The sequence below is a fragment of the Myotis daubentonii genome, chromosome 8 (genome assembly GCF_963259705.1).
Source record: "Myotis daubentonii chromosome 8, mMyoDau2.1, whole genome shotgun sequence".
Classification (NCBI taxonomy): Eukaryota; Metazoa; Chordata; class Mammalia; order Chiroptera; family Vespertilionidae; genus Myotis; species Myotis daubentonii.
In genome coordinates, this window is record NC_081847.1 from 67753151 (window position 1) to 67777808 (window position 24658).

Sequence of the window (24658 nt, forward strand, 5' to 3'; positions counted from 1 at the left end):
ACAATTTAGTGAGACATCATCTCCCTATATTCACCCCCAGACAGTTCCCAGAATACATAAATGTTCATTTTTATAGTGTGAATATTTCATAAATATCTACCAATGTGACTACCACCTGGATTAAGATAAAATTGTCTAGGGCCCCAGAGTTCACACTCAATGTCACCCCTCATAGACACACCTACTCACATTTATGCTATTTGTCTGGGTTGTTTTAGATACTCTGGTAGTGAAATCTGTTTCCTGAATTCTGAAGTTGCTTGATCTGGCTGGCCCCATAATCCATCTCATATCCTCTGGCTTCCCTCAGTCCTGGTGCTCCTACCCCAAGGAATAATGTTTTGTCTCTCACAGATCTGGGACACGGCAGGACAGGAACGGTTCCAGTCTCTCGGTGTGGCCTTCTATAGGGGTGCAGACTGCTGCGTTCTGGTATTTGACGTGACTGCCCCCAACACCTTCAAAACCCTTGATAGTTGGAGAGATGAGTTTCTCATCCAGGCCAGTCCTCGGGATCCTGAAAACTTTCCTTTCGTGGTGTTGGGAAATAAGATTGACCTTGAAAACAGACAAGTAAGTGCTAAAGATGGTGGGAATCATAAATGTGGAGGCTTATGAACCTACCCTCATGTAGGTTATGGCTATTGGATCACAGAAAAGGCCTTTTAAAAGTGACAGCTAAGTTTGGGATGACAGGTGCTGCTTTCAGCTTTGATTGGTATAATGCCACATGCCTCAAGGACCAGTACCCCATATGTCTGTGTGCCCCATGGGGGTGAGGGGTGGAGGAAGGAATAGCTAATGAGTTACGTGCTCAGCCCTTGGAATGGAGTCTTGCTGTCTAACTGGGTAAAGGCATGCCATGTTGGCTTCCCTGTGGTAAAATAGGGACTGTGAAGTCTGCAGTGGTGGTCCCTTTGAAGTCATGTCAGCAGAGCAGCAAGTCCATGCTGAGGTGCTGCCTGTACTGGCCACCCCTCATGGTCTGTCCTAGTGAAACAATTTGACGAGGGTATGTGGTATCTTGCATTTTGGTCTTTTGGATTTAAAGACAGAATTACCCTGGCAAGTGTTAACTGGTTAGAGCATCAACCTGCACACCAAAGGGCCTGTGGAGGAAGCAACCAATTAATGTGTCTCTCTCACGTCGATGTTTCTCTCTCCCCCTTCCTCCCTTCCACTCTGAAAATCAATGGGAAAAATATCCTCAGGTGAATATTAACAAAAATAAAGTCCGAATTGAATTTAAAACCTGGCTTATGCACCCCCCCCCCAAAAGAGGCCCTGCCCTGCCTCTTCTTAATTTTTATTTAATATATTTTTTATTGTTTTCAGAGAGCGAGAGGGAGAGAGAGAGGTATAAACATCAATGATGAGAGAGAATCATTGATTGGCTGCCCTCTGCATGCTCCCCACCAAAGATCGAGCTGCAACCTGGGCATGTGCCCTGACCGGGAATCATACTGCAATCTCCTGGTTCATAGGTCCACGCTCAACCACTGACCCATGACAGCCAGGATGCACTGTTAATTTGGAAGTATTTCCTCTCCTATGAGAGACACTTGCTTCTAAGGGACCATGTGAATTTGAAGGGTTCTGTGCTAAGCCCAGAATTGCTCTAGTATTTTCACATGAGAGTGTGAGCTAACTTTAGACCAGCAGCCTTTAAGGACCAGGGCACAGAAGACCTGGTTTAAATCCCAATGCTGGCCCAGCTGGCTGTGATATTGGGCTATTACCTTTGGCCTCTGAGCCTCAGTTCCCTTTCTGCACTTAAAAGGAGGGAATTAAGCCCAGCCGGCATGGCTAAGTGGTTTAGTGTCAACCTATGAACCAGGAGATCGTGTTTTGATTCCCGGCCAGAGCACATGCCTGGGTTGCAGGCTCGATCCCCAGTAGGGGATGTGCAGGGGGCAGCTGATCGATGATTCTCATCATTGATGTTTCTATCTCTCTCTCCCTCTCTCCTCCTTTCTAAAGTCAATAAAAATATATTTAAAATAAAAGGAAGGAATTCGATTTTGTCATTCTCAAGTGCTCTCCCAATGCCTCAAGGACCTGCCTAGATCATCATTGGTGTAGAAAATTGCTTTGAGCTTTGAATAAAATTACTCTGGTTTACTTTCATGTGGCATTTCTCTTGGGAACATAGACTTTTTCTTAAGGTTTATTTCTGACCATTAATCTTTTTCCTAAGTGAATTAGTCCTGCTCTTGTACCTGAAAATTGGCTGGGGTAGGGGAAGGAATTAGGATATGAGGGTCAAGAGTGTTGTTGAGAGCTGCAGAATTCTTTGGCACTTTGGTGTGTGGCACAGGTGACATAGCATTTGCAGTAATGGGGAAGGGACTGCAAACCTTAAGACCAAGCTGTTAGGCATTTCCTGTGCTGGGTCCTCTGAAGTCCCAGGAGAGACCATTCATTTCTTCCTGGGCTGGCTTCTTATTCCCTTCACAAGCTGCTTTTATGTATAGCAGAAGGTCAAAAGCCATGGGTTGTAAGAGAATGGGCTTTGAGTTTGAATCCTAGCTACACAGTGCATAGCCAGCAGGTCTCTCTCCATCCCCTACCCACTGCACATCCTCATGCCTGAAGCCTGTTTCCTCACCTATGCTACCTGTAGACTAGGGACAATAATCCCCCTGGGAAGGGCTGAGTCAGTGCTGGCTACTTCTAATATGAGCACACATATCCCTGCTTCCTTCCAGGTGGCCACGAAACGAGCACAGGCCTGGTGCTACAGCAAAAACAACATTCCCTACTTTGAGACCAGTGCCAAGGAGGCCATCAACGTGGAGCAGGCATTCCAGACGATTGCACGGAATGCACTTAAACAGGTTGGTCTCTGGCAGCTGTCTGGCTCCCTGTGGTGATGACTGGCCATTGACCCAGACCCTGCCTGGCTTCCTTATTCTTAATCTTCTTTCCTAGCCGACCCTTTTCCATGTAGCCAGGAAATGTTTATCTGGGAAGTAATGGCATATTCTGCTAAAGCTTCTAGAAATGCCACTTGGTTATGAATAATGATGCAGGGAAGTGAAGACTTCAGCTGAGGCTACCCTTGTTTGGCTGGGCATGTTCTCATTTTCTTCACATGCTAAGGAGGTCGGGCCACTTGGGGGCCCCTGGCGGGATTACTCCTGTTCATGGAGGGGTAAACTTGACTTGGAACCCCGGCTCTGTTACCCATCAGTAGATCTAGTTGATCACTGGCGAGCTTCCATCTCTTCATCTCTAAAATGAGAATGGCAGGGTTGCACAGTGGTTATACCGACTAAATGAGATGGACTGACTTTTGTCATCAAAAGGTTAACCAGAAGCTCTAGGAATTGTATTCCTTGAATAAAATTTTCCAGCATTTTCTTTCTTGTGTTATTCACTCAACTATTCACAGATAAAATGGTATGTGTTGTCATGTGGGAGTTGAAGGCTTTTTTGATTTAGCAGCTTCATTAGGGCCAGTGAGTAAGGCAAGTCATGAAGCATTGTCAGTAGTGTGTGGTAGTCAGGCACGGATTGAGAGGTTGTCAGAGGTGAGGTGCACATCGGGCATGCAGAGAACATTTGAGGGAGCATGTAGTGGTTGTAAAGGGCCAGGCGGGTTCTGCTTGCTCCAGGAAACTGTATAGATGGCAGCGGGTCTTAGCAGGATAGGGCATCTGGACTTGTGAGCAGGGAGAAATTTGGAATGAGTTTTCCAAAGACGGGGCTGCATTGAGTGTTCCATAATGAAAAGGGACAGCCCTATCCAGCGAAGAATTGGTCCACCCAAAATGCCAAGAGACCCCACTGAGAAACACGGATACAGCAGGAAAGGACCTGACCAGGATGCAGGCTTAGCCTTTTTGTCTCCCTCTTTCCCCCGGCCTTTAACCCACTCTCACACTTAGATTAATAACCTATTGTGTTTTTCCTGATTGCATGCAAAACTAAATATGTGTGAGAAATTGTTTTCCACCAGTTCCCTGTTGACTACCATCACTGTTGGAGTTTTTCTCTTTGAATATTGCTGTCTCTATAGCCTTACTATAATGCTTGTATTGTATAAGCTAGCCTCACAGGACTGAGATTGTTAAATTGAAAGCCGTGTATATTTTTAAGAGATGATACCAGATTGCTTTCCCCAGGGTGAGTAATACTTTAGTTCCCACTAGCAATGCAAGTTTTCTTTTACCTCCTTGTCAGCAGGTGGTCGGCATCATCTGTAACTCTGCTGACACTCTGCCAATCTTTGGGTTTTCTCTGCTACAGGTAGCCAGTACAGCACTTACCTGGACACCTTCAGTCCTCCTAAGCTCTTTGTGAACTGAAATTAACCTCACCTGTACTGGAAGTAATTTTTTTCCCAACTCTGCTGTTTTTATATACTGTATATAAAGTATAGTGTATGTATATAGATATATACACCTCCTTTGGCCATAGGAAAAAAGTAATTTTTTAGTTAGGTATGTCATTTTAAATTTCTGCGTTTCCTGTGTCTAGCTCACATGTTTTCTTATTCAGGTGGAATTTATTTTGGCTTATGGCAGGAAACGACTCCCCTTTTTCTTCCAGAGGGGGATAGCCAGTTATCTCAAATATTAGTAGGTGGTTATTAAACCATTTTCCCCACTGGGTTGAAAAATTACCTTTGTTATATTAAATGTTCATATATATTGGGATCTATTTCTGTTCTTCCCAGTCTGTTCTGGTAAGTTATCTGTTCCTTGCCTTGACCAACTTGATTTGACTACCATTATAGTATGATCTGACAAAGTCTCCCCTCACAGTCCTGTTTATGTTTTTTTTTACTGGCAATTTTGGTACATTTTCCATTTAGACTAAGAATTTTATTTTAGTTCCACCTTTTTCTTTCCTCACCCTTCCTGAAAATAAAACTATACTGAGATTCTGATTGGAATTGTATTATAGCTGTTGTATTAGTATCTTCTGGGAGCTATAACAAAATACAGACTAGGTGGCTTAAATAACAAAATTTTGCCGAAACCGGTTTGGCTCAGTGGATAGAGCGTCGGCTTGCGGACTGAAAGGTCCCAGGTTCGATTCCGGTCAAGGGCATGTACCTGGGTTGCGGGCACATCCCCAGTGGGAGATGTGCAGGAGGCAGCTGATCGATGTTTCTCTCTCATCGATGTTTCTAACTCTCTCTCTCTCTCCCTTCCTCTCTGTAAAAAATCAATAAAATATATTTTAAAAAAATAATAACAAAATTTTATTTTCTCTCAATTCTGGAGGCCAAAAGACCATAATTAAGGTGCCAGAAAATTCTTTTTCTCTTCATCTCTTGCAGACTGCCACCATCTCCCTTTGTCCTCACTTGGCCTTTCCTGCGTGAACATGCAGAGGATGGGGATAGTGGGGAGAGACAGAGAGAACTCTGATGGCTCTTATAAGGGCACGTTATCTTGTCAGATCAGGGCCCCACCCTTATGATTTCATTTTAACCTTAATTTATTAATCCAAATACAATCACATTGGGTGTTAAAACTTCAACATATTCATTTTGAAGGGATACAAACATTCAGTCCATAACAGCTATTATTTTAGGCCTTGTGTTATATCCTTCAATAAGATTTTCTAATTTTTCAGATCCTTTGCCTTTCATATTAAATGTATTCCCAGCCCTAACCGGTTTGGCTCAGTGAGTAGAGCATCAGCCTATGGACTGAAAGGTCCCAGGTTTGATTCTGGTCAAGGGCATTTACCTTGGTTGCGGGCACATCCCCAGTAGGGGTGTGCAGGAAGCAGCCAATCGATGTTTCTCTCGCGTCGATGTTTCTAACTCTCTATCCCTCTCCCTTCCTCTCTGTAAAAAAATCAATAAAATATATTTAAAAATAAATAAATAAATGTATTCCCATGTACTGGTGGGAATGTAAAATGGTGCAGCCACTTTGGAAAACTGTTCCTCAGAAAGTTAAACCTAAGAAAGCCGTATGAGCCAACAATTCCACTGCTAAGTATATACCCAGAGAAATGAAAACAGGTTAACACAAAAACTTGTACACAGATGTTCATAACAGCGTTATTTATAATATCCAAAGTGTGGAAACAGCCCAAACAAACGTCCATCAAATGAAATGTACAAAATAGGCAAATCTGTTAAGACAGAAAGTAGATAGGTGGTTGGCAAGGGTTAGGAATACCAGATGGAGACAGGGTGCTCTCTCTCTCTCTCTCTCTCTCTCTCTCTCTCTCTCTCTCTCTTTTTTTCCTTTACTTTTTATAGCTATTGCGAACGGAGTAATTTTTCCAAGGGAACTTTTATTTTTAAATATATTTTATTGATTTTTTTACAGAGAGGAAGGGAGAGGGATAGAGAGTTAGAAACATCGATGAGAGAGAAACATCGATCAGCTGCCTCCTGCACACCATCTACTGGGGATGTGCCCGCAACCAAGGTACATGCCCTTGACTGGAATCGAACCTAGGACCCTTCAGTCCGCAGGCTGACGCTCTATCCACTGAGCCAAACCGGTTAGGGCCCAAGGGAACTTTTAATGAATAGAAACATCCCTGCTTCAATCTCCAAATCCTAGAACAGTTCCTGGCACACTGGTAGTCAGTGCTTAAATGACAAATTGTTTTCCTACACCAGGAAGTAGAAACCTGCTCCTCATTGGAAAAATGTTAATTCAGCAGAAATCCCACTAAACTGTCCCAGTCCCTTCTTACCACAGATGGTGATAAAATTCATCCACAGCTGGTTTCTAAGCATGCAGCATTTGGAAACATAACTCTCCTAAACCTTTGGGGGGTAAAAGAAAATATACCCTAAGTCCAGAAAAATAAGTGGCAGATAGAGAACTGGAGGAATGTTTTGGAACTGAGGCAGCTAGCACTCAGCTTTAGCTCACTGTTGCCTCGTGGAGTTGCCAAAATCCCGGCATCTTTTTGTGTTGGTGGCTATCTGGACCATACTGAAAGCATCTATGAGCTGGCTGTGGTCTCCAAGCCACCAGCTTGTGATCTAATGCAGGGCTTCTGTCCTGAATGCTCAGTGTCGATTGCTATTCTTCCTGTGAATTTCTCTCTTCACATTGTCCTGGAATTATCACAAAACCTTTCTTCCTATTGCTCAGCTTTTGAGGGTTGTGTGCCTTCTGCCCTCTCTTCACTGCTAGGTCTGTCCCCACTCTCTACCCACTATGCCTAGGTGTGCATATGCCACAGGAATTCCCCAGTGCGCCAAGTAACAAACCTTTCTCTCTCGTTACCCAGGAAACGGAGGTGGAACTGTACAATGAATTTCCTGAACCCATCAAACTGGACAAGAACGACCGGGCCAAAGCCTCGGCGGAAAGCTGCAGTTGCTGAATGGGCGGTCCGAGCAGAGCACAGAGCCCTTCACAAACGAAGAACACACTTAGGCCTTCCAACACAAACTCCCCTCTCCTCTTTCAAACAAAACGTATACATAAAGTAATCTCATATCCAGCTGCCAAAAGAAACCCCACCAGACACACCCTCCATACAACACACAGACCTGACACAGCAGAGACTCCAGCAGCCCAGGCCTGCGTGGCTCCATCAGGGTCTGCCCACACACTGCATCTGCCCTCATGTGGCAACAGGATGGGCCAGCTGTAGAAATTGTTCTGGTGTACAGTCGAATCAGAAGCCTATTCTTTTCGTCCACCAGGGAGAGAGAACTGTTTACAGTTAATCTGTGTCTAATTAGTTATCTTGATTTTTTTTTAAAAAACGGTCTTGTGATCTTTTTACCCCCTCCTCTCCCCCCTCCGTGAAGGCTATCACTTGGGAAGGCTGGTGCCCCATGCTTCATTACAGGCTCATACCCAGTCTGATCAGGCTGAGTTTTGTATGTATCTGTTAATGCTTGTTACTTTTAACTAATCAGATCTTTTTACAGTATCCATTTATTATGTAATGCTTCTTAGAAAAGAATCTTATAGTACATGTTAATATATGCAACCAATTAAAAATATATAAATTAGTGTAAGAAATTCTTGGATTATGTGTTTAAGTCCTGTAATGCAGGCATGTAAGATGGAGGGTTGAACCCTGTCTAGATTGCAGATTGTTAGCAACTCAGAATTCAGAAATCCAGCTAGAGGCAGTATTCTGTACAGTAGGCACAAGAATTATGTACGCCTTTTATCAAAGACTTAAGAGCCAAAAAGCTTTTCATCTCTCCAGGGGGAAAACTATCTAGTTCCCTCCTGTATCTAAATTTTCCAAAAGGTTGATTTGCATAATACAGTGGTGTGTGCAGTGGATAAATGACTGTTGTTAAAATTCTTACTCTTTTTTCCCCCCCTCTGCTCCACACTTTGAAACTTCCCATTAGATCAGCATCCTGCGTATACAAGGAAAAGGAAAATCCTAACAGATCTGTCCTAGTGATTTTACCTTTGTTCTAGAAGGCACTCCTTTCAGGGTTGTGGCATCCTTAGGTTAGCAAACCTTTTTCTCCTTTTCCCCACCAGCTCCCCAATATTGCCCGTTATTGCTCAACCTGTTTCTTTGGTATGGAACCCTGGCAGTTTTGCGCCCTCCCTAGGATCTGCCCCTGCATTGTAGCTTGCTTAACGAAGCACTTCCGTTTTTCCCTAAGGTCTGCATTCTAGGGTGTGGGCCGAGTTCTTCTGTAAAGAGATGAACGTGATGCCAATAAAATGTAACAAGAGCAAAGACCATCTGCCTTTTCCCTGTCTTTTTTCCTTCTTCTAGAAACATTGGCTCAGTAGACACCATGCTAGCTAATCATAACCGATGCTTTATTAAGCAGGAGAGCCCTCCATAACCGGGCACATTGGCTCTTTGAGACAGAAAGGCCTCTCATATCCAATCCTGCAGTACCTGTCCCTAGTTTGTTTTGGCTTTTTTGTTTGTTTTGTTTTGTCTTTTTAATCATAGTATTGGCGGGAAGGAGGGGGGAGGGCCTGAATGGAAAACATTGGCCCTTTAGAGGAGCAAACACAAACTGCTGGTAACCCATAGACCAGCACAGCCTGAGTGTAACTTAGCCTTTGTGTTGTATTGTGTTTTGTTTTTTAATTGGTGTACTTGCTGGTCCTTAGATATTACATAGTTCTGGATTTCTGATTTTTCATAGGAGAGGAAGATTTGGCAGTAGGGGCCCTGTATTCCAGCACATGTAAGCCACCAACTGCAACTGAAGAGAGGCCACCTAGAACCAGTTTTATAAAGTGCAGTGTTTCAGTCAGTGGGTGAGTGTAGGTTTTGCAGAATTGCCCTGTTTACATAGCTCTTAGATTCTACTTTGGTGTGATTCCACTCTCCGGCTCCTCAGTTGGTTTCTTTTTTTGTACCTGCACTTGGTTCATACTTCATGCATTAAAAATAGCATTCTGCCAAGACCGGTTTGGCTCAGTGGATAGAGTGACGGCCTGCGGACTGAAAGGTTCCAGGTTCGATTCCGGTCAAGGGCATGTACCTTGGTTGCGGGCACATCCCCAGTGGGAGGTGTGCAGGAGGCAGCTGGTCGATGTTTCTCTCTCATCAATGTTTCTGGCTCTCTATCCCTCTCCCTTCCTCTCTGTAAAAAATCAATAAAAAATATATTTTAAAAAAAAAGCATTCTTAGGAGCTCACCATTATAATTCCACCATGGCTAAGGGTTTGTGGCTTAAATCTTCTCTGGTCCCACTCCCTGAGCTGGGCCTAACTGGTGTTCTGCTTGGCTTCAAGAGAAACAGAGTCCTCTCCAACTTGGGGCTATGGTGTATAGACCTAGTGTGATGCTCAGCTCTACAAACCAGGCTACTGTTCCTCTGATCTTAACCTTGAACATGACATGAAAATGGAACTTGACATCTGATCTTGACCATCATTCTAAAACTGATGATCATTCTAACATTAACCTACTTTACCTTGAACTAAGCTTGAATGTAACCTTGTAGGTGGCCCTGATCCCATTAATAGTTCACCCTAATTTTAATCTTGATAATAAACTGACCTTGACTCTGATCTTCACCCCCATCTTGTTACTGACGGCCATTCTATAAACATGGTCCCCTTGAAATGACATTGAACCTGACCCTTGCTCAGCTGGCATGGCTCAATGGTTGAGCAAATACCTATGAGCCCAGGAGGTCACAGTTCAATTCCTGGTCAGGGCATCTGCCCGGGTTGTGGGCTCGATCCCCAGTAGGGGGCGTGCAGGAGGCAGCCGATCAATGATTCTCTCTAATCACTGTTGTTTCTATCTCTCCCTCTCCCTCTCTGAAATCAATAAAAAAATATATTAAAAATAAGAAACAGACCCTAATCAATCCTGACTTTGAATATTCAACTCTGCTTATACTCCACCCTGTGACTAATCATTCTAATATCCCATCAGCCCAATGTCTGGCTGATTTTTATCGTTTATACCTAAATTGTACACATACACACTATGCTCATCTAAATTTGGTTTACAGTAAGAAGCAATGGCTACGACTGAAATTGGCACTCATACACTATCCTTTTCCATATCCCTACTTGGATTCACCATAAATGTGCTTTTGAGAGAAGTCCATTTGCTTCACTAAGCAGTAAGGATTCTTTTCAGTTATACTGCTGAGGTTCATTTGAATTTGCTCTGCCTCCCAGAAAGAATGTGAATTGAGATGAATGTGTGTTGCTATGTTTATATTCATCTGTTTGCTCTAACAATAAGTCACTTTTTCTTTTTAGTATATTTTTATTGATTTCAGAGAGGAAGAATAGAAACATCAATGAGAAGAATCGATTGGCTGCCTCTTGCGCGCGCGCGCGCGCGCGCACACACACACACACACACACACACACACACACACACACTGGTGATCTAGCCTGCAAACCAGGCATGTGCCCTGACTGGGAATCGAACTGTGACCTCCTGGTTCATAGGGTGACACTCAACCCCTGAGCCACACAGGCACAGCAGCAATAAGTTTCTTTTGAGAAGAATGTCTGGGAATGAATTTGTTGCACTAACACAAATTCATTTCGATACTTCTGCTTAGTTTAATCCAAATTCACTCTCACAGCATGGATGTGAAATACTGCTGTGCTTACCTTCACCTCAGTTTATTCCAACAAGCTATGGATTTGATTATTTGAAGTTGTCCTTAAAATTGACCCTTATTCTGACTACATCAAAATAAAAAGCTTCTACACAGCAAAAGAAACCATCAACAAAATGAAAAGGGGGCCCACTGTATGGGAGAACAAACTTGGCAAGGATACATCTGAAAAAGGGTTAATATCCAAAAAATATAAGAAATTCATACAACTTAACAAAAGGAAGACAAGCCATCCAATTAAAAAATGGGTAAAGGATCTAAATAGACACTTCTCCAAAGTGGACATACAAATGGCCAAGAGACATGAAAAAAATGCTCAAAGTCACAGATCATCAGAGAGATGTAAATTAAAACGACAATGAGGTACCACCTCACACCTGTCAGAATGGCTGCCATCAACAAATGACAAGTGTTGGTGAGGATGTGGAGAAAAGGGAACCCCAGTATACTTGCTGGTGGGAATGCAGACTGGTACAACCATTATGGAAAACAGTATGGAGTTTCCTCAAAAAGTTAAATATGGAACTAGCATTTGATCCAGTGATCCCACTTCTAGGAATATATCCTAAAAAACCCCAAACATCAATCAGAATGTATGCACCCCTATGTTCATAGCAACACAATTTACAATAGCTAAGATCTGGAAACAGCCCAAGTGCCCATCAGTAGATGAGTGGATAAAAATCTGGTACATGCCCTAACCGGTTTGGCTCAGTGGATAGAGCATCAGCCTGCAAACTTAAGGGTCCCAGGTTCGATTCTGGTCAAGGGCATGTACCTTGGTTGCGGGCACATCCCCAGTAGGGGGTGTGCTGGAGGCAACTGATCGATGTTTCTAACTCTACCCCTCTCCCTTCCTCTCTGCAAAAAATCAATAAAATGTTGGTTTTTTTAAAATCTGTGGTACATTTATGCCATGGAATACTATGCAACAGTAAAAAAGAATCTCTTACTCTTTGAGACATCATGGAGGGACCTGGAGAGTAACATGCTAAGTGAAGTAAGTCAGAAAAAGACATGATCTCACTTATATGTGGAATCTAAGTAACAAACTGATGGGGTGGATCCAGAAACATGGAAGCATGGAATAGCTTGGAATTTCAGAGGGAAGGTGGGGGAGGGTGGGTGGATGAGAGGTAATCAACCAAAGACCTTGTATGCATATATGCATGGCCCATGGACACAGACAATAGGGTGGTGAAGGCCTGGGGTGCGAGTGGCCTGGAGGGAATCAATGGAGGAAAAAGGGGAAGTGTAATACTTTCAACAATAATGAATTCTAAAATAAAAAATTGTAAAAACTAAAAAAAATATTTGACCCTTATTCTGACTCAGATCATCCCACCAGTGTAGACACTCAGTCACCGATTTTTTTAAATAATATATTTTTATTGATTTCAGAGAGGAAGGGAGAGAAGGGATAGATAGAAACATCAATGATGAGAATTACTGATGGGCTGCCTCTTGCAGGCCCCAGCAGGCTGACACCCTATCCACTGAGCCAAACCGGCTAGGGCAACTTAAAATGATTCTGATCCTGGCCCTAATCCTTAGCTTTCTTCAGATATTTGACCTGACCCTCGTCCTAATGCCAAGCAGCATCCTGACTATAACTTTTCCTAAGTTTTGACTTGACCTTGAACCTGACAGATTCTTTTTTTTTTAAATATATTTTATTGATTTTTTACAGAGAGGAAGGTAGAGGGATAGAGAGGTAAAAACATCAATGAGAGAGAAACATCGATCAGCTGCCTCCTGCACACTCCCCACTGGGGATGCGCCCGCAACCAAGGTAAATGCCCTTGACCGGAATCGAACCTGGGACCCTTCAGTCTGCAGGCCAACGCTCTATCCACTGAGCCAAACCGGTTAGGGCAAACCTGGCATATTCTTAACATGACCCTCTTCCTTACACTAACAGTCTTCCTTACTTGAGGCACTCTGACTTTGAAGTGAACTTGAATTCGAGTTTGTTGTGTGTGGTTTTTTTCCCCCATTAATTTGACTGATTCTGATCCTGAACATTATGTTTCTGTGTTGATTTCATTTTGAACCTGACCCTGCTCCAGATTCTCATCTTGACCCTGACAGTCATCCTGACCTTTCTCGGCCTGGCCTTGAAATAATCCTACCTGTACACTGATCCTGCTGCTCTGCCGAAGAGGACCCATTTTGACTTGAACTCTGTGTTGTCCTGATCTTTACCATCCTTTGGTCACAGACCATCATTCATACTTGGACCCACCCCAATTATTAAATTAGCCTTAAAATTGACCTTAACACTGACTGACTCTGATATTTACCCTCACCTTTACCTCTGATGGTCACTGCCGCACCTTCAACGTGCTCGTGAAGCCAACTCTGATCCTGACGTGACGTGCCCTTCTAGAGGCCTTTTCCTATGGCTTCCCCTTTCTGCTCTCACCGCAAGATCCCACTTTGTTGTTTTTCAAGAGCTCTTTTGTATCCGCTAGGACTTCCCTTACAAATACCGCAGATTGGGTGGCTTAAACAACAGAATTTTATTGTCTTACAGTTTTGAAGGATAGAAGTCTGAGATCAGGATGTTGGCAGGATTGGTTCCTTCTGAGGGCCTCGCTCCTTATCTTGTAGATGGGCATCTTCTCCACGTCTTCACTTGGACCACCCTCCATGTGTCAGTCCTCATCTCTTTTTAAAATGTATATTATTTTAATTTTTCAATTACAGTTGACATACAATATTGGTTTTAGGTCTATCTAATCTCCTTGTCTTATGAGGGATCTTTGTGGCACCAGTCACGTGCAAAGAAAAGTGTCCAGGTTAGAGCCTACCCGTATGTCCTTATTTTAACTTAATTACACCTTTAAGGAGCCTGTCTCCGAAAAGTCACAATAACTTTTACTTTCTTAGAGCTGGCTTCTTGCTGGGCTTCTCCTTTCCAGGAATTAAAAACTTGCCGAAGCCGGTTTGGCTCAGTGGATAGAGCGTCGGGCTGCGGACTGAAGGGTCCCAGGTTCGATTCCGGTCAAGGGCATGTACCTGGGTTGCAGGCACATCCCCAGTGGGGAGTGTGCAGGAGGCAGCTGATCGATGTTTCTCTCTCATCGATGTTTCTAGCTCTCTGTCTCTCTCCCTTCCTCTCTGTAAAAAATCAATAAAATATATTTAAAAAAAAAAAACTTGTTAAGGTACCAACTACCCTCTGTAAAGGAGAAAACTACTTCATTACTTTCCAAAAGTTGGCTGGGAGAAGGTTCCTTTCTCAACCCTGGCTGTATATTGGAATTAACTGAGCCTGGACCAAACTCAATTTACTGAACTTTACAGCACTGGTGTGGTGGGGCCCAGATATCCTTTTGAAACCTCTCTAGGTAATTCTAAAGGGCAGAGTGAACCGGTATAAAAATATTTCCCTAAGTATTTTGAACAACAATAATGTGTAAGGCTCATTATTGTTTCATGACAGATTTAGCCTTTTAAAAAAAATTAAAGATCTCAAATGTGTTCTAACCCTCCCCACCCGCTACCACCACTGTTGTAATTCTGTACCTACTTTGACCCACTCCCCTACACACTTCTAACCAATATTTAAAATGAGAAGATACCATACAAAATCCAGTTTTCTAGCTGCTTTTAAAAAATGGGAAGAAAATACAACACTGTGATCTCATTCCTGATATCCTCATAGTGATCAGTAATTGAGGACCCACCTTATTTAAAACTTACCTGCCTGGCTCCTGTGTTTTAAAAAGCAAAGCAAAATAAAAAACCATTTTGTGTGTTTTATGTCAATCATATAAAAAGAAATTCAACATTCTTTCATTAAAAAAACACTTAAACTTCTATTGCAATACAAGTAAACCTCCTCAACATATTAAAAGCCATTAGGAAAACCCCCACAGCAAACATCATATTCAGTGATGAAAGACTGGAAGACTTTTCCCTGAAATCATGCATAGATCCTTACAAAACTAGTAAAGGAGCTGGAGAATTGTCTCCAGCATCCATTGCCCTGTAAGATGACAGGTTGGCAAGAGACAAGGGGTTTATTTCTATTCCTGCTTTGTGTGTTTCTGGGCAGGAAACAAGAAAATCCCTTCTCCTTTGTTAGTTAAGAGGGGAAACCTGAGGAACTGCTCTTCACATGCCCCTTATTGTGTGCACATGAGTATGGCTACCGTTGTGGCCATTACATTCCTTTGGAAAGCCAAACTGAGTCTGGAGGAGGCAAGGGCTCCCTGGGAAACGCGGTCCCCCAGCTGGCCCCTGGTGCCCCTGAGTGCCATGCAGGTTGCTAGTTAGCACATAAGCCAGCCAAGAAGTGGCCCAAGAACTAGTTGCAGCTTTTGGGCACCGGGTGTGGGAATGTCAGGGCTGGCTGTGCACCAGACCCGTGGAAGTTTCCCAGTGTGCACTTCCCGAGTGCTGTCCGGCTTTCTCCCGGGACCTGTAGGTTCAGGGTGCGAGGAGAAGCCTTGGAGAAATTACCTCCAAGTCTGTGGTGGAAACTTACAGGGAGAAAAGAGCAGCCTGGCAGTCACCCTGGCAATGCTGAGTGGCCGTTAGCGGTGAGAGACACTGAGGGGCCTCGGACCAGCTCCCTCTTGTCATGGGGCATCTCCTTCCAGGCTGGGTTCCCAGATCAGTGTGGTAAAGAGTCTTTGGCCAGCTGCTGTTCCTCAGTGAGCAGTAGGTTTCCTGGCATTCATGAAGGAGAACCATGTCAGGAAGCTAAGTAAGGTAGGGAGGGGCTCATAAGCTCATGGGGCAGACAGCCCTTGTAATGGAGGGATCTTTGTGGCACCAGCTACAAGCAGAGAAGGGTGTGGGGGTCTGCACAGGGGGTGTTGAAATGAAGTTTCAATAAGATTGTGGACAGGCAGGGTTGAATCTGCACTGAAGCCCAGGGTTATTAAAAGATAGGCAGCCTGTGGGCCAACCCAAAACTGCAGAAGTGTTTTGTTTTACCGCGTGCAATTTTTCATTTAATCTGAACTTTAAATGCTCAGTGTTTAAAGACGAGAGATTACATATTTAAAAACACTATTTTTCCACTTCTTTTCAGAATCTCTTGCAGCCCTGGGCCCACCTTCTGCTTGGCACAGCAGCTGGAGCTGGCCTCAGTTGCCCCCTCATGGCTCCACTATGCCCTTCAGGTCACCAGTCCTTCACAAATGACTTCATTTTTTTATGCTATCTGCCTGTCCAGGTGGGCCTACAATTTGTGAACTCTGGAACATACAAAAATAAATCCTTGTTTTCTTTTGGCTTCTTGGGACAAAATTTGAAAAGCATTCCAGACAGAGGCACAGGCAGCATGGACACGAAAGACACTGAGGTGGTGTGGTAGTTCTACCTGCAAACACATCTCTGGTGGTGCTACGATCAGACAAGTCTGGGAAGCACCTCTCCCCAGTGTCCAGTATAACCCCAGGGGCTGACAGTCCAACCACACAGGCCTTGAAGGCAGCATCAGGACTGTCCCATCTTTCCCTTCGCCAGATCACCCTAGAAGTCAGAGTTCAGGTCAGCCTGCCCCAGTATTTATTTACACACACACACACACACACACACACACACACACACACACATTATATATATATACTAGGGTCCCGGTGCACGAAATTCGTGCACTGGGTGTGTGGGGGGGTCCCTCAGCCCAGCCTGCCCCCTCTCACATACTGGGAGCCCTCAGGCGTTGACCCCCATCACCCTCCAATCGCAGGATCGGCCCCTTGCCCAGGCCTGACGCCTCTGACAGAGGTGTCAGGCCTGGGCAGGGGACTCTCATTTCCCCCCATCACTGGTTGTGCCCCTAGCCCAGGCCTGATGCCTCTGGTCCAGGCATCAGGCCTGGGCAGGGGACCCCCAGACCCCTCCGATTGCTGGCTCTGCCCCTTGCCCAGGCCTGATGCCTCAGCCAGAGGCGTAGACCCCCATCACCCTCTGATCACCTGATCGGCCCCTTGCCCAGGCCTGACGCCTCCGCCAGAGGTGTCAGGCTTGGACAGGGGACCCCCATTTCCCCCCGATCACTGGCTCTGGCCTCCGCCCAGGCCTGAGGCCTCTGGCCCAGGAATCATGCCTGGGCAGGGGACCCCCATCTCCCTCTGATCGCTTGCTCCACCCCCCACCCAAGCCTGATGCCTCTGACCCAGGCTTCAGGCCTGGGCAAGGGGACCATCATATCCCCCCAATCCCTGGCTCAGCCCCCTGCCCAGGCCTGATGCCTCGGCCAGAGGAGTTGACCCTCATCATCCTCCGATCACCAATCACCGGATCGACCCCTTGACCAGGCCTGAGGCCTCCGGCAGAGGTGTCAGGCCTGGGCAGGGGACCCCCAGCTCCCCGCAGTTGCAGGCTCCGCCCCTGCCCAGGCCTAACGCCTCTGGCTGAGGCGTCCGGCTCGGGCAGCGGGGACCCGCAGCTGCAGCAGCCCCGCGATCGTGGGCTCTGCTTTAGGCCCAGGCAAGGGACCCCTAGCTCCCGGGACTGCCAGCTTTGACCGTGTCCAGCTCCCATCGCTGGCTCCACCCCTACTTCCTGCTATCACTGGCCAGGGCAGCAAAGGCGCCTGATTCTCCGATCATGGCTGGGGGGCAGGGCAAAGGCGGCCCCAGGGCCGCCTTTGCCCTGCCCCCCAGCTCTTAGCCCCCCCCTGGGTTTCCGATCACTGTCAGTGGCAGGGGGCTTCTTCCTGCTTTCCCTTTCGCCTCCCTGCATTGTGCCTACATATGCAAATTAACCGCCATCTTGTTGGCAGTTAACTGCCAATCATAGTTGGCAGTTAATTTGCATATAGCCCTGATTAGCCAATGAAAAGGGTAGCTCGTACGCCAATTACCATTTTTCTCTTTTATTAGTGTTGATACTTAATATATTTTTACTGATTTCAGAGAGGAAGAGATAGGAACATCAATGATGAGAGAGAATCATTGATTGGCTGCCTCCTGCATGCCCCCTACTGGGGATCAAGCCTCCAACCCAGACATGTACCCTTGACTGGAATAGAACCTGGGACCCTTCAGTCCACGGGTGGATGCTCTATCCACTGAGCCAAACTGGCTAGGGCCTGCCCCAGTATATTTTTAACCCATTGGCTCTATTGGAACTCTGGACATCTAAAAGTCTATGCAGAGGGTCTCGTGTGGTGACCAGCAATTGGTCTCCTTGGCAGGCTTAGGTGTGACCTACTGTGGTGGGAGGGGCTACAGATGGGTGCTGAAGAATGTTATTTCAGACTCCCAGGTAGAGATCAAAGACAGTGGTCAGCTTTGCAGAACTGTGATGGCCTGGCCAGGGTTTAAGGGGACAGGGGAGGCAGTCCCCAAAGCAAGAATGCCTTCCCTGGGGCTTCTATCCTTTTCATGGCAGCCTGTAATGGGGCAAGGTATCAGGATGATCTGTGCCCAGGGGACAAACCCTTGGGCCCCACCCCAGGGAAGCGCCTCGGGAGAGCCTCGCTGGAGGAAAGCTCTAATGCAGGTCCTGGACTACTTCCTAGTAACTATACCCAAGAAACCCAACTCTCTAGGCTTTGCGTCCATTCCTTTGCCAGTCTTGCCCGATCACCGGTCGTCAGAATCTCCTTGTTAAAATAGCGAATCCCACGCCCCTCCCTGGACCTACTGACTGGCTCCTTAGAGAAGGGAGCCTGGGAGCCTGGGAGCCTGCATGTTAATCAACGTCTCCACTGGTTTTAGGATTTGGCAAGTCTTGGAGACTCAAGCCCACTGAGCCCAGAAAAGGCGCGTGTCCCAGGAGCCGGTTGAGTCGTTTGCTGCAAGGAGCTCAACTTCAGGCACTGCAGTGGGGAGGCGTGCGGGTCGCCGTGGAGACAAGACGCCAGCGAGGCCCCTGCCCGGGGACATTGGGGGCGGGGCGCGCGCCCAACGCCTAACTGCCGCTCGGAACCAGGCGGAGCCCAGTGATCCGGTGGCGGCCAGTGCCAGCCCTGGGACCTGCCCTGTCGGGATCTAACCCTGGGGAGCTGGTGGTGTGGGAGGCGAGAGGTACAGAAAGGACGAAAGGACGGCCCTGTGACCCCTCTGGGCAAAGGCCAGGAAGGGCCGCCTTCCGCTTGTCCAGGAACCATGAGCCCAGCCAAGCGCTGTGTGGGCGCATCGTTGAAACTGCAGGCGCTAACTGGGAGCTAGCCTCCCACTCCGGAGGCTCTGGACTTAGCTAAACATGGTGATAGCTGGGAACCTGCTACTGCTTCCCCCTGGAATAGAGAACCATCCTTTCAGGGGCCCCGAATCTTTAGGAGCCAGCACTCAACCTCCTTCAGGTGTAACCAGGGGTCGTTTTCATGATCTCCCCAGAGGCCTCCCACACGATGGACTCAGGCCTTGGTCGCTACCAAGCTGTGCAACATCCTCATGGGCCATTTTTAACACCAGGGTTGAAGATTTGGTCCTGACGGAGAACCATCCCAGCTCCCCAGCACCAAAGCTGCCCCTCCTGCCACACCGGGCGTGCAGGTTCTGTCAACATCCACTCCAAGCCACCCTTCAAATCGGCACTGGCTGAAGGCACTGGCCCAGCGCAGAGCGCCTATCCCTCTGCAGGGAGCTTACAGTGGGGGAGCGGAGACAGACCAATACAAGTCATCTACACCTTTGTAAATGCTCAGTCCTCACGGGGCTGGGCAGCTCACCCCCAGGCCTAGGATAACAAGTAGGAGAGGCAGGGGAAGACGCTGTCTTGGTCCTCACCTCCAGGATCTCCAGACACCCAGTTCAACACTTTGGGCAAAAAGACTAGGCCAAATCTCTGTACTCCATGAGTGCCCTTCATGTTCCATTTCTTCAAACATGTTTATTGAGCATCTACTGTGTGCCAGTACAGAAGATTCAGTGATCCATAAAACAGAAGCTGATCTTCGGGTGGGATGGAGAAACTAGGAAAAATGCAAAAACTTCAAGTAGTTATAAGTGCTATGAAGAAAAACATGAAAACGTGATGATGAAAGATGGGAGGCAACCCTACTTGAGATGGGGTGTATAGGGAGGGCTTCCTTAAGGAGGTGAGGTGATATTAACTTGATGGGCAACAAGGGATGGGACCTGTGAGTCTGGGAGGGAGGGCACAGCAGCACAAAGGCAGGCAGTGGGGTGGGCTCAGCTGACCAAGGCTTGGACAGGAAAGCAGGCCATGATGAGGAGTGGCTAGCAAAGCGCAGACCTTGTCAGGCATTCAAGGAGAGACATTTGGATTTTCCTCTTAAGTGTGAGGGGAGGCTGCCCCAGTGTGTTAGCAGGGCAGGCAGGGTCCACTGAGGGCTTTGAGAAAACCTTGGCCTCTGGGAAGATGTGGCAACAGAGAGACCCACTTTGAGGCTTCCTCCATCTGGGGCAGACGGTACCAAATGGGCTGGTCCAGAATGTAGTGTAGATGTCAGAAAAGTGCTCAGTTCCTCTTCACACTGTTGCCAGTGAGGCGTGGTTCCAGGGCCAGGCCTGGCCCACCCTCCAGGGGCTGTCTTCTGCGCCCAGACCAGGAGGCGCTCAGCTGAATGCCCGTTTCCAGCCTGTGGCTTCTCCTTGACCTTGCTTCCCCTTCCCCACACCCAGCTAAGTGGACAGACGAGAGGATCAGGTGGGGCAAGGGCACTGGACTGGGAATTAGATTTGGAGTATAATCCAAACACACTGGCTGGGGCCTGCCTCTTCTCTGGACCTCAGCTTCTTCATGTGAAATGAGGGGTGGCAGACAGACAATAAGATGGGTCTGAGGATCCTTACCATTCAACCCCTCAATGGTCCCAAAGGGTTCCTCAAGGGCCGCCTTGTTCAAGAATTATTACCCGATTAGAGGGGGATGAAGGAACACATTTTTTCAGGCCCATTTATATCAGGCTCTCAGGTTGGGTGCTGGTTTGGTTGGCTTTTAATTTTTTTAATTTTTTTTTCCCCTTCTACAAATACAATTCTGAGTCCTGACTAGGACCAGGAGTTAGATTCATTTCTAGATTCTCATCATTTGATGCTATACAAAACAGACAAGGCCTTGGGGGTCAAGGGAAAGATTAAGCATGTAAATAAAAGGTAATTTAGCTGTAGAAAATGTATGAGGAAAGGAGTCAGGATGACAGAATTGAAGAAGCTTGTGGAGGCGCGGAAAAGAGGGTCAGGCAGGCAGAACCGCTGGCAGCACTGGACAGTCGGCACCACAGCCCATCAGACACTGTGCCTGACAGAGAAACGAGGCCACGGGGAGGGTAAGAACACGGGGAGGTAAAGTCGGAGAGATCAGCAGGGGCCCGGATGCTGCAGAGCCTGGTGGGGGAACTGCTGAAGGGTTTTGAGCAGGAGAGCAACAAGCTCTGGTTCACTTTTTCAAAGGCCACTCTGGCTGCCTCGAAGTAGAAAAAGGATTGGCTTGAACTTGGGAAGGCAGAGAGAGGAGGCAGGGGGACCAGACAGGAGAAGATGATGGTAGCATGGGCCAGGTGGCCGGTAAACCCCTTTGCTACTCTCTACCGGGGGGAGCCATGTCTCCATTCTCCCAGCCCCCCTCAGATAATGGCAGTTGGGGAGCAGAGTCTGGTTTGCGGTTGAGGACCTCATCTAAGGAGGAAACTCTCCATTCAGCTGTTCACCCATTCTTGACTAGGAGAGAATTTTAGGATCCCCAAGACTGGACAAGTAATAACTGTATGAAATAAACTTGCACATGTCTTAGTAGGCTTTCCATTAAGTTTTTCAAAGGTGTCACAATACCAGTGGTGCCCCACTACCTGCTCTGCCAGGTGGCCTCGTGGGGCCCAGCACAGACACTTTGCATAGGATTCGTGCTGTGACAGGAAGCATAAGAGTACTGAGCCGGAGCTGGGTTTGACTCCCATCTCATTCAACAAATATTTATTGAGGACCTACTATGTGCCAGGCCCTGAGCTGCAGTTAGGGCTCCTGCTGTAGTAGAGGTCACAGGTATTGAACAGGTCAACTCAGAAAATGATAAGGGGTATAAAACAAAGTACTAGAAAGTGACTGGGGGTGGCCGAGGGGTGACTTTAAGTGGAGTGAGCAGCGTATGCCTTGCCACCTTTTCCAGGCCAGATAACATTGGGAGTAATACTCAGTCTCCCTCAAGCCTCAGTTTCCTCATCTGGACAGTGGAGGTAGAAGTACCCCCACCATAGGAATGTGCAATTCCTGGCAAGTAGACCGTGCCAGGCGGTGCCTCAGCTCTGTCTTGCTGAGCACGTCGCTTCAGGCAGCTCCCACCCAGGAAGGCAATCTCCACAAAATGGGGCTGCTTGGAAGAAAGAGAAATAAAACCAAGATTCCCTTGCCTGCACCTCAGCCAAGAGGGGCCCTGTGGCAGCGGTGGCCAGAGCAGGCTGCCCAGGGCTGACTGCACAGGAAGACACTGCAAGATCTTTTCTCTGTCAGGTTTGTCCTGGTCGCCCAGAACTCCCTGCCAGAATGGTCTCTTGATCCTGTCCTGGCTCCTTGGGCCTCAATCCTTGGGGCCTCTAGAGAAGAGAGGTCACGCTCTACCCCAGGTCTGAGGCTGGAGACTATCCTGGCCCTCCAGTGGAAGCCACTAAGGGGAGGCCCCTCTCCCAGAGGCCAGGCCGCCACAGACGCTGCTGCTGGGGTCCTGGGGAGCTCAAGCTGGGCCAGTGCTCGCTCTGAGCCTCTAAACTGGCATTGGGGTCGGGGAGGTTGAGGATTGTACCCAGAAGACCCTGGCCCCCAAAGTAAAGGAAATCCCCCGAAGCAGACATAGTGGGGGCTGGGAGCCAGGCTCTCTTGTGCTGCAAGAGTCTGGCTTCCCTCTCCTCGCCTTCACTCCAGGATGTTTCCTAAACGACTGAGCTCCTCTGAGCTTCCCTCTCCACTGGCCAGGAGCTCTTCTACCCTGACTCATGCCCGCCAGTTGTTTGAGGGCAGGGCTTGGAGAAGCCATTATCTAGTTTCTAATGCTCCTTCCCTCGTTCATCCCCTCGCCCCTGGTCCAAGCTTTCTGAGCTCCAGCACCAGGCCCTGTACAGCCAAGACGCTGGAGAGCCAGGCAGAAGCCCCGGTTCCGTGCCCCAGGGTGCAGAGGGCAGGAGAGGCTTCTGGGGGAGGCCGGTGAGACACAGGAAAGGGCAGCAGGCCCCTTGCGGTGCTGCCGAGAGCAGGAAAGGAATCTGGTGGGAGTGAAGAATGGGAGGTGAAGTTAGCAAAGCAGGCAGAAGCCAGACTATGAAGGGGACACGAAGTCACATGCTTTCAAGTCCCCCCCCCCCCCCAAGAAAGACTGTGCAATAGCCCAGAAGAGATGGCAGTGGGGCGAGGGGAGAGCACAGGCAGGAAGACCCTGAGGACTAAGAGGAGGAGGAGGAGGGGCCAGGTCACTGAGAGTTTGGCAGTGATGGCAACGCCTGAAATGGGGTCCAGGGGAGGACACATGTAAACCGAGCTGGTGGGTCACAGATGGTGAAAGGGATGGGAAACAAATCCTGAGGTCTGGGGGCTCACACCAGGGTGGCAAGATGTGTGGAATCAGGCCCGAGGTAGGGACACAGGCATGGGGAGGAGGAAGAGGGGAGGGGTGCGTGCTCTGAGGGCAGCCTGGTCACAGGTCAACAATAATTGACATTTCTCTTTAACGGAGAAACCTCATTAGTAAGGCCCCTGCAGATATTTCTGGCCAGCAAAAGAAGGATAGGAGTTGCACCACTGTATTAGCCCGGTGAAATAAACTCAGGCCCAACCAGCTGTGGGACTCTGCAACTATTCAAAAGAACAAGTTCCACCCAGATGAAGCGATGGAGACGCTCAGAGTAAACAAAAGCAGGATGCAGGGTGCGCACGTGTGTCCCACTGCAGGCAGCACACGAGCGCCGGTCACTGGTGTGTGCGCTTGGGTAGGTCCGGCTGTATGCCCACCACAGGCTGTGGCCACATCCAGGCAATGCAAGGAAGGACGGTGTTAGGTCTGATCAAATAATTGAATCGATGCCCCCTCCCCTGGGAACTGACCTGTAGGCCACTTCACAAGGAACATTCCCTTTGGCTTAGACACATTCCACTTGCTAAGACCATTATCCTTCCCCTCCGGACCATCCCAGGATCCACACCGGCCCAGGGAATTCTCCGCCCAGAAAAAGCTCGCCTAGAGTCCCTTTAAAGTCTCTGACTCCCTGTCCCTGGGTGCTGGCGCCATGGTGGGGCCCAGCCCATCTGGTATCCAGATGACCCAATAAATTAACCCCTCACAACCTTCGGCCTTGGTGCGTTCCTCCTTCCGTGGCGACCCTAACAGACGGGGACTTTGTTTTCACTGCACATCCTTCTATACCACTTGGGTTTTATACTATGAATGACTTTAAGAAAAAAACAGATTTTTTTTTTTTTTAAGAGAGAGAGGAAGGGAGAGAGAAATACCAATGTGAGAAACATCCAATGGTTGCCTCCCACACAAACCCTGGCAGGGATCGAACTCACAACCTGGGTATGTGCCCTGACTGGGAATGGAACCAGGGACCTTTTGGTGCACGGGACGACACTCAACCCACGGAGCAACACCGGCCAGGGCAAAATTAACCAGCGTTTGATGGCTGTGTGACTTACAGCAGGACCGGGGCTCCCACCGTCCCTTTTCTCCTGTGCCACCACAATGCCCAGTCCAGCGCTTTTACAGTT

At 47.6% G+C, this 24658-nt stretch overlaps 1 protein-coding gene and 1 long non-coding RNA gene across 3 annotated transcripts in view; both read left to right on the forward strand.

Moving 5' to 3' along the window:
- The window catches only part of RAB7A (RAB7A, member RAS oncogene family), a 45242-nt gene extending 36584 nt beyond the window's left edge, over positions 1 to 8658 (forward strand). For both annotated transcript variants that reach the window (XM_059706817.1, XM_059706814.1), the window contains 3 exons: positions 355 to 573; positions 2709 to 2837; positions 7222 to 8658. In XM_059706817.1, coding sequence (XP_059562800.1) covers positions 355 to 573; positions 2709 to 2837; positions 7222 to 7317 — 444 coding nt within the window. In that variant the 3' untranslated portion in view covers positions 7318 to 8658. The remainder of the gene's footprint in view (positions 1 to 354; positions 574 to 2708; positions 2838 to 7221) is intronic.
- A 5536-nt stretch (positions 8659 to 14194) lies between these two features.
- Positions 14195 to 24234, forward strand: LOC132239856 (uncharacterized). The gene is made up of 2 exons (XR_009454170.1): positions 14195 to 16224; positions 18719 to 24234. It is a non-coding gene; the product is annotated as an uncharacterized LOC132239856 (long non-coding RNA).
- The last annotated feature ends 424 nt before the right edge of the window (positions 24235 to 24658 follow it).